The 15353-nt window shown below is 26.9% G+C and overlaps 2 protein-coding genes across 5 annotated transcripts in view; one reads left to right on the top strand and one right to left on the bottom strand.

Moving 5' to 3' along the window:
* The window catches only part of LOC107453120 (uncharacterized), a 45142-nt gene extending 41704 nt beyond the window's left edge, over positions 1–3438 (bottom strand). Inside the window, exons 1-3 of one of the 4 annotated variants that reach the window (XM_016069812.5) lie at positions 3166–3438; positions 2759–2835; positions 2381–2434 (exon numbers count right to left, since the gene is read on the bottom strand). In XM_016069812.5, coding sequence (XP_015925298.2) covers positions 2381–2434; positions 2759–2795 — 91 coding nt within the window. In that variant the 5' untranslated portion in view covers positions 2796–2835; positions 3166–3438. Of the gene's footprint in view, positions 1–2380; positions 2435–2758; positions 2836–2986 lie in introns of all 4 variants that reach the window. The other 3 variants (XM_043046225.3, XM_087165607.1, XM_087165608.1) reach the window with 3 other exon arrangements.
* Arpc4 (Actin-related protein 2/3 complex, subunit 4) lies at positions 3435–15353 on the top strand. The gene is made up of 5 exons (XM_016069813.4): positions 3435–3859; positions 4078–4196; positions 9595–9802; positions 11524–11694; positions 14928–15353. Exons 1-5 carry the CDS (start codon positions 3857–3859, stop codon positions 14931–14933), a joined length of 507 nt encoding a protein of 168 aa, XP_015925299.1. The 5' UTR covers positions 3435–3856; the 3' UTR covers positions 14934–15353.

The following is a 15353-nucleotide window of genomic DNA, read 5'->3' on the forward strand; positions in this document are numbered from 1 at the left end:
ATAAATAATTTTAAAAAGTTCTCCTATAAAAAGTTTTAGCTTTTTTTTTTTAAGCTAGAAAATAAAACTGTTTAAATTTGTTAATGTATCACTTGGTAAAAAAAGAAAAAAATTGTTTCTTTTCAATTTTTTTTAATATATTATATTATTATATTACCTGTATGTATTATATTACCTGTTTATTAATATATAAAGCATGCAACTATAGTTGAAAAATTGATCTTTTCAGACTATATTATTTAAATTTTTATTTGATTTAATATCATTAAAATATTACTTTTTTGAAAAAACCCACTTGAAGTTTTCAATAGCACCTACTATAAAAATTATATGAATATTTGAGTTTCTTTTACTTTACTAATATTAAAAACTTAATCATATAAATCATGCAACTCTATTTGACAAATGTGAAACAATAAGTTTTAGTAAAAAAAAATTATTTTTTTTTGAAAAAACCCACTTATCGTTCCAAGTGGGTTTTTTCAAGGTGGGCCCACCCAATAAAACCCGGGCGGGTTTTTTCAAAGTGGGCCCACTTGGCGAACCCTGGGAATGGGTGAGAAATTTTCCCTTTTTTTTTCTGTGATGAGAAACCCAGAAGTGTACAATTCTCTAAGAGACAGATCACTGAAGTTATATGAACTCCCATTTGATATATTTTGTTTTTCAGACAAGCTTATTTGTATACTTATAAATTCAGATATTTCAAATATTCATTAACTCATGTATTTGTGGTGTCAGTTTGGAATATACATTAAGAATTCATGCTTTTTTTTCAACCTGCTATTACTTGATGAAAAATATGTGCTCGACCAAGCCATGTATCATTCTGTCAATTATCTTCATCACTGGGAGGATACTTATGTTCCAATATGTTTATGTTGCAATATTAATTCCAAAAGTCACCACAAGATGGCCCTGCAGCCACTGCCCAATTTAGATAAGGGGTTCTTTCCCTAAGGGAGCAATTGAACATGCAGAGAGTGCAGATGCATGCAGGCGTTATGTTTCATTCAATAAAATGTTAAACTTTAAATATTTTTGCATACTTTAATCTAACGTACTCAATTATATTACAACAAAGTCCCATAATTATTTCTCTTGGCATTTAATAAATAATAACTGAAATATGAAAAACACATAATGTACATAATTGTCAACAATAAAAAACATTTGCACACAATTGTCAACAGACCTGTATAATATACACGAACAAGAAATTTTTTTAACTATTACTAAAAAGAAGAAATTCGCTTCTTTAAAGAAGGTTTGTCTTTGTCAAATTATGTAGAAAAAAATTAATCATTTTTATACTATTTTTTACCATTGCAAATGCTATTTAAAATTACATACACATGATTTAAAATCACAAATGGCAATTTCTACTTACAAGATTTAAGATTATATTTTTCTGATTTTATATCAAATGTCCTGTCCCGTATTAACGCAATTTAAAAACAACTCTTATGTTCTGTGTTCAACAGACTTAAAAAACTATACATTAGAATTCATATTCATGTGATTTTAAAATCAAACATCTAAATTTGTATTCTTCACATTTTAAAATGAAACTTAAAGATTGAAATTAAAGCGATTTTAAAATCAAACAGCGATATTCTTAGTAAAGCAACTTTATAATCAAACATTGAGATTTCAAGAACACGCATTGAGGTTCATATTCAAATAATTTAAACAAATAAATAAAATCTTGCATCAACATTTATATTCAAACATTAGTAACATTGTACAGATAAATACTTCCTACATACACTTTTTTCTTGCTCAAATTCAAGTATTTTAAATTATTTAATAAGCGTTTTTGCACATAACATTTCTGGATTTCTATATTCAGCTTTTTTGATATTTTTACAAAATTCATTCCAGTGGTATGAATCAATATAAAGTTCTATAAAAACTAAAAAAAATTTTAAAAAATCAATGATTTTCAAAAAAAATTTCTTCAAAATGAGATGGCGACGGAAGAGTTACCAGTAAAAAAAGTTCATCAATGCAGGCAGAAAGTTTATCGATTGAGATTTTGTGCCTGCAGAAAGTTCTTAAGTCTTGTTGTCTATAATTAATGATTGACTTATTATCAGTTTGTGACAGCTTAACCCTATTTTTCAATGGCTGCACATGAGAAAAGAAACATAACAAACTATACATAAATTCAAAAAATAAATAAATAAAAATAATAATGAAATCAGATCCAATAAAAAAATACAACCTATCTTAACATAAAATAAATTCTAAAAAATGATTCAAGCATACTTTCCCCTTAGATTAAAACATAAAAAATTCTTGAATTGTTACATAGATAAAATGAAAAAAATGTAATTATGATATTGAACTAAATTTATTTTTTAAAAAAAAAACTTACGTGAACAATCATCATCTTCACTAGTACTTGCTAGACGTCTTCTTTTAGAAACAGCTAAAATATAAATACACTCATGAAACTTTGAAATAAAGCATATCATCTTGAACAGAATAAAGGTTAGAATTAAGCACAATACTTATAAATTTATGATATTTAAAACATTTTAATAAACATATTTCAATAGTCATTCAGAATTTCTTAATAATTACTTCACTATTTTAATTTATACTAAGCAATAGTAGCTTATATATAAATTCATCTTTCCACTGACTAATATATCCAACACATTTGAAAAAAATATCACTTTTTCAAGTTAACCAGCACAGTAAATCAATATTTTAAGACATAATATTAATAGAAATATATTTCAAAACTTACAAGTTTCTCCTTCAGTACTTTGTTGCGGGCGCTTCATTCTTGTGTGTTTAGATCACTTCATCACAAAAATTTCTAATCTGAAAAAATAAAATAAAAAAATCAAAATAAAAAAAGCAAACTCAACAAAAATAAACAATTGATAACAATTAGTAATAAAACAAGCACGATTGATCGCGTATCATGAAAATACAACTAATACTCATATGAGTTAATTATATGAAATATTACGTTAAAATCGTATTTTTGTGATCAGATCGTTAATCTATTTCCTTGTTTAGAGCATAACTTATTTCACGATCAATAATATATTATATATGGTGAACATTATTTAAGTGCAACATAAAAGCAAAATGTCATAACAATCAGATATGTAAACAAATAACAAGATAATATAAATGGAATCGTACAACAAGTCTATCCAGTTCATCGCAGACACCAATCCCGAAGAGGGCGCCTCCATATTTGTTACAACAAGACATACGAACGTCTAGATTCCATCCGCTTTAGCAATCAAGAACAAAAATATGCTTTTACAGTATACCAATACATGATTAATATATATCGATAGTATAATTAGATATTTGTGTAAGAATTATAAAATTAACAAAAATTAAAATTAAATTATCCAGTTGGCGCCATAACAAAATCCTGACGAAATTAGGTCACGTGACTTTAAAATTGCTAAATTTTTGTTTCTCTTTCTGTGCTGCTTTGACCCTACAAATGATGATTAAAAAATTTAAAACGGAAATTTAAATAAAAAATGCTAATTTTTCTAAAAGAATAAGCAATATTTGTGCGTATTTTCATACTGTATTATATCTCCTTAGAAAAATGATATTTGCAGTCTGAAATTGAATTATTGGTACTATATCTAAGACATTTCAAAATTAGTAGTGATAAAATAATTTAAGTGATAAGAAAATGAAAAAATGTTCTGACGGACATATTTTCAATGCTTAAAATAATTAAATTATTATAAATTAAGAAAAAAATTTAAAGAACTTCAACTTAGACTTTTCAATACTTTTGTTTTATTGTTTTTGTTTTACTGCCTGCCGGAAGTTAAGGGAAGGTGTGAGGTGTTGGTTATCAATAATGGTTAGATTTATTACTAATTATTTTTAAAAAAAATTTCTAGTGCTATTTTAAATTCACTCTAGTTACCATTTTTAAATCCATTTTCTAATAGCTGTTTTATTTTTAGGAAACTTTATATCAATGTTTGGAGCGAATAGTTTCTTATAATTTTGTAATCAGTTACTTTTCATGTTTGAATTATTTTTAATATGGTTTCCTTTTTTTTTATATACCTACAGTCTGCAACACTACGGCCCTATCTTACAGCTGTAAGGCATACATTGAATGCTGCTATGTGCTTAGAAAATTTTTCTTCACAAGTAGTGGAACGTCACAATAAACCAGAGGTTGAAGTGAGGTAAAAAAATATATATACCTATTTTGCTTATATTAATTTAATTTTTTTCCATATATTATCTTTCATAGCTATTCAATTCACTTTTCAATGTAAAAATTATCTATTCCTGTCTGTTAGAATGTCAGTATCTTAGGTTCCATTAGAACCAAAAAGTTTGTTACAAAAAACCTTACTATTTACTAGCAAATCTATGAAAACAAAATTGTGAGTGCACAGACATAAGAGATTATGCTGAAACTCTCTTAATCACTCACAATCTTGATTTTTTATGTATATTTAATTTAAAATTTCTATGTTCATTTTATCTTAAATATTATATTTTAATAGTTATGTATTTAAATTGCTAAGTATTTAAATTAGATAAGATTTTCATGTGATCTGCAGCAGAATTATCTCTTAGTCTTTGGAAGTTTTGAGTAGCGGCGTAGTCATTCCTTAGCAAACCTTCATGCATTCTTTTCAAAAAATAAAAATTGCAAGTTACAAATATATTTTAAGCCTTGATGATTGTAGTTGATGCAACAGATCATGATAGGGAAATGTCCCCTTAAATTAAATATTAAGAAATGTGTCTTAGCAGAGTTCTCTTTAGGAATAAAAAAGGACAGGGTGCGTTCAGGCAGGAAAAGGCACTTGAAGTTTTGAAAGGGCATTCACTTAACACTGTAAAAATTTCTCAAAATGTGTAATATATTGTAATGACTGAATTTGATCCTCAACAATTTTTATGTGTATTTTTCAAGAAGTAATTCTCATTCATCATCAAAATTCGTAGTTTTTAGAAAATAATTAAAAGCATGCTAAAAGACAATCTCTGTACTTACATTTTTTTCAACAAAAAAAAAATAATAAACTAAAAAAATGACTTTTGATAACCAGCTTAAAAGCTTTCCTTCTATAATCTAAATGCAAAATTATTAGAAAATAATCATTTCAAAGTCCATTTTTTTTTAAAAAAAATTTGTTTAATTAATAAAAATTCAAATCACTTAAAAAATTCAGATATATTCCTCCTTGAAAAAAGAGAAACTTATACTAATTCAACTAGTTGAGAATTATCCTAACAAAGTAATAGCAATCAAAATTAAACCTATAAAGCCGGATAATTTTAACAGTTAATTAATTTTTCCTAAAAACGGCTGACAGGTTAAGGACTGGTGGCTTATTTTTATAAAAAAGGGCAGAGACGGCGCATTTATAGGGAGCAAATGGCAGGCCGCCCTTCCAAAAATGCTTAGAGAAAGTGTACACTGTCATAGTCATAGTAAAATTCATTCTTAAAGTTAGATTTTTTTTTTAGAAAATTAAGCTACCTTGCTAACAAATCATAATTACTTAAATAAAGGACCCTATATACACATATTTGAATTATTGGGAAGTTTTTTATATTATGATCTATGGCAAAATGCTCACTGAATTGTGGCAACTTCCGGGGAGTGACCCGAGTACATCACAGAAGACCAACTCGAGAGTATAACTCATAGTCAAAATTTTGCAGGTTTTTTTATTTATTTTTTTTTTTTTTTTTTAATTTTACAAGCTTATAATACATTTGGCACTATAACAATCGTTGTTGTTGAGACAGATCACAATGTGGAAATATTAGTTACTTATTAAGAGTTATTAACAGTGTTCTTCCTAAGCATTTTTAGAATGGTGACCTATTATTCCTGCCCTTTCACAGATGTAGATGCCCTCTTGCCTTTTTGTCTCTTTGTCCTTTTTGTAAAAATGCCTCCTTTTTTATTTAGAAAAAAAAAATGCTCATTTTTTTTATTTAAGAAAAAGGAGGGCATTATCCAAAACTTAGAAATTCAGACTACCTTAACTAGTGGACAATAATTTTAGGCTTAGTTAGTATTAAATGCTATTATTTCCCACATTTATTTGAGTATTTTTAATTCTATTTTGGAGGTGCTCTTGTTTTTCAAAAAGCACCCTTTTTTATTTTTAGGAAGATCTCAGATTATTAATTTATTATTGTAAGTAAACCATGTAATACTTTAAAATGTAAATATTACTAAACCACTAAATTCTTTCTTTAATGACCCGACAAATATATGTAAACATGACATCTTCTAAATATTTTAATTGTGGAGTTTAAAAAGTCTGAACTATTTCTAAACTTTAAATTTTATTGTGAGTTTAAGAATATTTTCATCATGTTTTCTCCAATTGAAATCGCCAACTCGCCAAACTGTTTAATGTGGCTTAAATTCTAGAAAAAGATTTTGTGGTGGTGGTTACATGTTACAAGATTGCTTGGTCCTTTTATATATTTATTTTTTATGGTTTCTTGCATTTTCCTTTTTGTAAGTTGTTTGGTAATTATTTTGAAATGTTAAAATATTTCAGGGAAAATTTTAAGAAAATTCTTGTAAGAATATTATACAATTGCTTGCATTCCACAGCTCCTATAAATTTCATTGCTGAAAAAATATTTTTTTTTTTTTTACTAAAAGTTTAGGAATTTTTACTTTTTATGATTATTAGTTAAAAATATGTAGGAGTGAGAAGTGACACCATTTCAAAGAAAAAAATTTCTTTCCATGTAATGCAAATGCTGTTTAGTTCTATCAAAAAAGTTTTCCATGAAGTCAAATTTTTCCTAATGCTTGATTCAGAAGTTACCTTGTCTTCTGAATTGGGTTCAGAGTTAATAGGCTACAGAGTTGAACATTTGTAGTGGTAAAGCTAAAATTGGTTCAGCTGCTTAGTGACAGTTATTAAATAAAATGTACCCAGTTGTATAGGATGTTTACCGAAGCATCATAGACATTGATAGCATTGTTCCCAGTAGTGCATCAATCGTTTCAAATGCACATGAAGAGAAATTCTCTCAATCAGTCGTTAATACCTGCAAGCGTGCGCAAAAAGTATTTTCAGCCAATCGTTAACAGTGGTTATCTTGATGATTTTCGTTATCTTCCTCCTTGTTTTTTCTACCGTGACTCATCAAGCAGATATATATGTTTTGTTGTTGTGATGAATCTCAAAGTAACTGCGAATAATTTAACATTGAAATGTTGTCAAATCTCTCGGTTATTAAAATGAGTTTTCTTTTAAAAGTGCAGATTTGATAGCAGTGTTTTCATCATAGAAAAAAAATGGGTGAGAATTTCTCACCCTTTCTCAGAAACAGGGTGAGATTTCAGAAAGTTAAGTGAGATTTCTAAAAACTTTAAAAACATAAATAGACATGAAAAAAAAAACATTTCTTTTATTATAATACATTTTTAACGTCTTCTATTTTTTAAAGCATTGAATATTCTTGCTGCATCATCATAGAAGATTTTGCCTTTACTAGGTATTTGTCCATCTTACATTAGTGCATAAAAAATTGGAGTGCTTACATGAAAAAACCTTACCTACGGTAAACACGTGGTTGCAGAGAAATGTGTTCTGAAAGGGGTTCCGTGGTTCGGTTGTGTTCTGTTGTTCGAAAAGGTTCTGAACAATACTGGTAAATAGGGAAGCTAGATAACGGAGCAAATGTTGAAAATAATTAAAGATCCAGGAAGAAAAGTGAAACGGTTTTTATTCTAAATAGCATAATTCGAAGCTTCTTCCAAAATGTGAGAAATTCCCGAATTTTGAAATTGATTTATAGAATGCGCGAATTTCTCGCAGTAATAATTTTTTAATGCGAGAATAGAAAAAAATATGCGAGATTCTCGCGCTGTAGTGAAAACACTGGATAGTGTGATGTTGAATTTTTTTACAATCAATTTAGCTATTTTCTCGTTTTTTTAAACGTTATTTTGCAAAGACATCCATTTCTTCAATTAATGAGAAATAATAATCATTGTTAGAAAATATAAAAATGCAATAGTGTTAAAATGAAATTGCAACTTACTATATGCAAATTTTTAATATTTTCTTTATATTCATTAATTTGCTTTGCTTTTAACACATTCCTTTTCGTTTCATAAATATTGACAATCTCTTAAATTTATGATTGAGAGCTGTGAATTCAAAATTACATGTGCCTTTTGGCAAGTTTTTCATTTTCTATTTATAAAAATTTATATAAATGCTTGCTTAGTGTGTGCTTTAATTTGATTTTATTTTCATAATTTGAGATAGACTAACTTCTACTGCATGTTATCCTCCTACGCTGATTGTTCCGTTTAATTTTTAATGCTTTGTTGCAATTTATTGTTAATAACTAGGCAAATTTATAGAATTTTTTTTGTCTTTTTTTCTGTTGGGTAACTGAAGCTTGAGTATATTAAAAAATAATCAATCAATCGAAAGCTCAAAAATTCAAAATTACACCATACCAAGTTCAACGAAGCATCATGGTGTTTTGAAATATTCCGATGATAGAGCGACGATGCATAGTAATGCCGAAATCTTAAAACCTCCCAGTCCTAATGTTAAGTTTCTAACTAATGGCATTTTAATTATGAAACCTTTGAATTGTGAATTATCTGACTTTAACAGCCAAACTTATACAGGGTATCTGCACACCTGGAAAGTCATGGATTTCGGTATTAAACAAATTTTGTCATGATTTTAACTATTTTTATAAAAAAAATCATGGAAAGTCATGGATTTAAATGAAATTTACTCTCAACCTTGTAACGAAAACCACACACACAGTCATATTTTATTTAAATATAAAATGTTTTTATGGTGTTCTTTCAAAAAATGAAAGGAAGTTAACATCAATTCTAGAGCAAGTTATCTTTTAAACTTCTGTGATTGGAGAATTTTTTTTTATTTTTTTTATAATAATTTTTTTTTAGTTTATCAATTTAAAATTCTAGCTGAAGCAAGCCAGTCATTTTTTATTCTGAAATGAGAACAGAAAAATCCCAGGTATTTCTTTTCTTTCTGATGAACAAGAAAAGTATCTTTAGAATATAATTCTACAGAGATAAAAAAGGAGAAAAAGAATTTTTTTTTTTTTTGCTTTTGTATTTTTTTTCAGCTATTTTATTGCTTCAACTCCTTCTTTACTCTGTTTTTTTAAATTTAAAATCTATAAAAATGAAAATGCAGAGTATTCAATGAATGTTATTATAATTATTTTTTAAATTTATTGTGTTTTTGTCTGAGAAACTAGTAATTTCATTAAATCATGAAAAATCTTGGAATTAGTCATGAAAAGTCATGGATCTTAAAATCCAAAATGTAGCAGATACCCTGCTTATAGTAGATATTCAAAATATAGTTGGTAGGCAGTTGTAAATAAACAACATTGTGATGTGAATTGTTTATTTACTTCAAAAATTCTGTTGTTAAATCCACCTACATGTTATTTTTGTAGACTGTTCTAATAATTTAAAGTTAAAAAATTATTTTACTACATTTATTTTCTTTTCAAAACAATTTTCTAATGATATATTTATATGGTTGTCACAATAATATTTTTTAAATTTTTCTCATTTAGGAGTGGAAAAGAACTACTATTGACTCCAGTGGTGATTAGCCGAAATGAGAAAGAAAAAGTGCTGATTGAAGGTTCCATCAACTCTTTACGCATCAGTATAGCTGTCAAGCAAGCTGATGAAATTGAGAAAATATTGTGTCATAAATTCATGAGGTTCATGATGATGCGAGCTGAAAATTTTGTTGTTCTGAGGCGTAAACCTGTGGAGGTGATTATTTTTTTGAATGTGTCAAATTATATCTGTATCGCTGCATTGCTAGTTTCTCTGAAATTACCTAATTTTATCCCTTTAAATCAAATCATACCAGTTTAAAAAAAGATGTATCAACTTTTTTCTTAATTTGTTTCTTTTTTCTATTTTTTAATTTTCTGTTGTTTTGATAGGTTTTATTTGCATATCATTTTGAATTGAACCTAGTCTTAGTTCTGAAATTTATTGTTAGACTAATTTAATTATGTGTTTCACCCTCACCCCTTTTTAAATCCTTTATTTCTATAGCTCATTCTCTCCTATTGAAATTCAAACTGTAAATTTTCACATTAAACAATAGTCTTACCTAGGTCCTTCAGACCTCTGGTGTGCTGGGGGTGTATTTTTATGCAGTGGCCGCGAAAAGCCTTAAACCTGCCTTGCAGGTTGGCTGCCCACCTGCGATGACTTAACAGTAGCCTTAAACTAAATATCTATTTACGAGGCTCCTACGGGTCAGGGAGAACCTATTATTGTCAAGGAATTTTATTTTGCCTTTTAAAAGCATTGAATAGTCAGATAATCTTGCAATTTTTTTAAAAAAATTCCTGTAAAACTCCTATATCATACCATGAAAATAACCAGTCTCAGAATTGTCAGTAACAGTTATATGTGTAAAAACTTTATATGAGTAACTTTATATGTGTAAAAAGGTATGTGTACAACTTAATATGTGTAAAAAGTATTTTTCTTTATTAATAGCTGAAAGAGAAAATTAGAATGATTCTGAATATTAAATTATATCATTACTTTTCTATCATGCAAATATTTGATCAGTTGTAATTAAAAGTCTAAATTGTTTCAATATATTTCTTCCTTATTGTTTTTTTCCCTATCAATAGATTGAATTACTATGAATGGGAATATTAATAAATAGATAAAGAGATAGAAAATTCAAATTTTAACTAATAAAAAGTGGAAAAAGTCCTAGATATATAGAAGCTCTGTTTTTAAAAGACATGTTGTTTCCAAAGCCTAGCTGAATCCCTGTAATACAAGTTAGAGTCAAAGATTTTAAATATTGACTCTAAAGCTCCCTTTATATATATATATCAAAGTTCATACTCCCAAATACATGGTTCAGTGGTTTTGATTTGTTAAAGTAAAGGAATTCAAGTTTAATAACAACAAGATTTTAATGGAAAACAATAACACTACTAAACTTAAACTAACATTGTATTAAACTAAAAGTGTTACCAACACTATCTACTGATTTTACAGTGAAGCTTCCTCTTCAATTCAAAAATTTTAATAATTTTTCTAATCTGTTTAAATTGGAAGTGTTATATAATTGCAAGGATATTTTTTCTACTTTATTTATATTTAGTTATCATTAAATTAAATATGATAATTATCTAAAGTTATTTCATAAAAGCAAAATCTAACTAAGCTTCTTTTCATTACAAGATATGCTCTTTCTGAGAAGTTTTAAACTATTGTAGATTCTATTTATTTTTTAATTTTACGTTATGTTTATTTTTATTAGAATAATTAATACCAAAGTTTATCTGAAATGTTTGCAAATTGTGTAGCATCTAATATTTACATGAATCTTTAATAATTTTTTTTTTATGTAATGTTCTGTAACTGTCATAAAAATCCCATGATTGACTTTTTAAATGTGTGTATTAAATGATGAAAGTTAAAAATGTGTCTTAAGTAATGTCTTTAAATTGCAGGGATATGATATATCATTCCTCATCACAAATTTCCACACAGAACAGATGTACAAGCATAAATTAGTGGATTTTGTAATTCATTTTATGGAAGAAATTGATAAAGAAATTAGTGAAATGAAACTAGCCCTGAATGCTCGTGCTAGGATATGTGCAGAAGAATTTTTAAAACGAGTAAGTTATTGAAATATTAAAAGTATTTTATTTTTCAAACTAATAGAGGAAATTTCAGCTCTTTGTATTTTGTTCATTTTTTGTCTCGTAGGTAGAACTGGCAGATTGAATAAAAAATATCAAGTTTAAATTTTTGTTTATTTTTAAAAATTCACAATTCTTTTTCAGGTTTGAAATTTTTATTCAACTGTAACTTAAGAACTGTTTGAACTTGATTGAGTGCTATATTTTATTTAGCTCTATTTTAGCAATGTTTTTGCCAATTAAGATGATATTGCTATGGAATGAAAGGGAAAATGAATGTGTTATTTTAACAATAGCAATTATGTAGTAAAAACCCCATTATCAGGGTTCATAGCATTTTTAAAAATGTGCTTAAAGGTGCATTTTTCATTGGGAGTTTTTAAAAAGTGCTTGTTTAGAGTAGCTTATTATGGAATCATTCATTATTATTTTTTAAAGTTATAAGTTTTGCCAGTTAAATTGATGTTCTTATGGCTAGTTTTACTATTCAAGTCTATAACACCTATTTGAACACCTTTTTCACATTTTCTATCCTTTTTTTCACCTTTTTCACTTGTCATATTTTCTATCCTATTTTTCTGTTAGTAATCAGTGTTTTCACTACATCGCGAGAACGCGAGAATCTCGCATATTTTTTTCTTTTCTCGCATTAAAAAATAATTACCGCGAGAAATTCGCGCATTCTATAAACCAATTTCAAAATTCGCGAATTTCTCGCATTTTGAAAAAAATTTCTCATTGCGCCATTTAGAATAAAATCCGTTACATTTTTCTACCTGGATCTTTCATTATTTTCAACATCTGCCCATTATCTAGCTTCCCTATTTACCAGTATTGTTCAGAACCTTTAAGAACAACAGAACACCATCCCTCCGAACCACGAAACCTCTTTCAGAACGCATTTCTCTGCTACCACATGTTTACCGTAGTTAAGGTTTCTCCATGTAAGAAGTTCAAATTTTTTGCCCATAATTAAGATGGACAAATACCTTGTAAAGGCAATATCTTCTACTCCGAAACGGACAAATGAAAATGAAACAAACGTGGGTAGAAACGATCAAAACGAAGCAAACACTCATTTGAGCAACCTAATGAGAATAGCTGATGAAAAAGTAGATGTAGAACATTTTGCATATGATGATGCAGCAAAAATATTCAATCCTTAAAAATTAGAAGATGTTAAAAATGTATTATAATTAAAGAAATGATTTTTTTTCAAGTCTCTTTGTGCTTTTTATTTTTAGAAATCTCACTTAACTTTTTGAAATCTCACCCTATTTTTGAGAAAGGGTGAGAAATTCTCACCCATTTTTTTCTGCGATGAAAACACTGGTAATATATCAGAGTTTTCTTAATGAAATTTATAAAATAAAAATTGCTGTAATTACGATTTATATAATATTAAATTTGATACTTACTATCCCATAGAGCTGCATTCAAACAAAAATATTTTCAGTCAATAAAAAGTTTTTGCTCACATTTTTTTTTCACATGCCTTTTATTTTATTATTTTTTTGCAATTTCATGCTTGATTTAGTTATATATCTTTTATTTGCACACTGTCTGACACTTATTATAATTCTTTGTGCGTTTAAATTTTCAATAGCTCTCAATCAAACTGGTAGGTCAATGAGAATAATTTTGTTTTCGCAGATTCGTGCTTTAAAATAAAATTGCTGCTATTGAAGAATAAAATGTATAGTCACAAATGTTTATTGAAACAGTAATTAAAAATTTAGATTGTGTAATAATATAAGCTGTCAAAGTATTCAAAGCCTTAGGAACTTTTAGAAATTATTAATACCATTCTATGACCTTAAATTACATCTGATTTATTTGAATATTGAATAGTATTATGTTGCTTCAAAATGTTTATTGTTCACATTTGTTAAATATATTCGAAGCATATTAATGAGTAGAATGATATAATCAAGGAGAATTTTTAACTTTGTGCTACTTTTTTGACCAAAATAAAAAATGAAAGCGAACATTGAAAACAAAAAGGGAAAAAATTGGATTTCAACAAGTTTGATTTTGTGTTTCCTATATAGATAGTTATGTACTATGTAGCTGCTAACTTAATTCAATTTATCCGCTTTATATATTTTAGAAAATTGCCTTAAATGTTATAATACCAGTGGTATCTACCAAACTTATCTCCTTGGTTGATTTAATGTTTTATTAAGTATTATAAATTTTATAAATGATGCTCAACGTGAAAAGTAAAAGTTTTTAAAACCGAGTATGATACATTCCTTTAAAAAACTCCTGTTTTTGGAAAAATTTACCTAATCCCTTAAATACTGTGTGTATAAGAGAATTTGCCTAAAATTTCTGTTATTTTGTTAACTTTAACGTTTTTCATTCTTTCCAGATTTGAGGCTATGATATTATGCATAAGATAAGTAATCAAAATGAATAAAATAAAATTTTTAGGGATAATTATTTGCCCTAGTCCATGTTCATGTCTACATATTTCCTCTACTTGTTTCATATAGTTAAATTGAAAAATATTGTTAATGTATAAAGATCTTATCAAAATTTATATTTCTGTTGTATTTTGACACAATATCAAATTATGCTTAATGAATAGGACCTGCATTATATAACCTTAAAAATCTCTTTAAGAATGGAAATAAATGTCTTTTAAACTTCAAAAAATGTGCTTTATAACATAAAAATTGTAATAAAATAAAAAAATCTCTAATTAGTGAACAAGAATTTAAAACATTATTTTTTTCTTAAATGTACATATAACTGTACTAAAATTAGTATTTTAAGAAAAATTAAGAGGCAAGCTAATTGAAAGATAGAAAATTGTTATTTTCATTTAAAAAAAAAAACTTTTGTGGATGACAATGTTCAGATTTACTATGGTAGTGGCAAAAATATCAGGAAATATTAGTTCAAAACGATGATCTAGTACTAAAAAACTACTTAAATGTTAACGAAGAAAAAAAAATAATTCAAAAGTGTTAAAAATGAAGTTAAAACACAGTTAAAAGTAGCCCCAAAATCTGAAATAAATGCTCTTAAAAAGTCAATCAGAATGTCCAAAAAATGTTAGGCGTTAGAAACCCATGATTTATATTTATGACTAAGTAAAGCATTTTAAAAGCTATTCTTGTTCGGACTTGTTAATTGATGTTTGCTTTTGTGTATGTTTCTATGGTAACACTAATACTTTTTTCTTTTGATTCTCTTTACAGTTTTAATCCTATCATGTTGCGGTACTACTTTTACTATTTTTCCATTCTACAACGACAATAGCATCTGTTGATCATTTATGAACTGTCTTTATTTCTAAAAAAAGTAATTTTAACAAAATAAAAATCTTGATTTATAGCAATTTCTGCTTTAAGAACTTAAAATAGTTTATGAATTATAATTTTTTTAATGTTATTTTTATTTCAACTAGTAAAATTTAAGTGCCAAAATTTGAATTCCTGAGTGGTTTGTTAAAATACTTAAGAGTTTCATGCTCTAAAATCTGTATAACATCGGTATTTAAATATGAATATTTGATTTTGTCTTGTAATTTTTGTTTGTTATTAGCTTATAAGCTGTCATTGTGTTTATGTATCTATAGTTTATAATTGATTTTCAAAATAAATTAATTTTGATATACCATGTTA

Source organism: Parasteatoda tepidariorum, chromosome 6, assembly GCF_982258835.1.
Source record: "Parasteatoda tepidariorum strain Cologne lab strain chromosome 6, Ptep-v5.0, whole genome shotgun sequence".
NCBI classification, from domain to species: domain Eukaryota; kingdom Metazoa; phylum Arthropoda; class Arachnida; order Araneae; family Theridiidae; genus Parasteatoda; species Parasteatoda tepidariorum.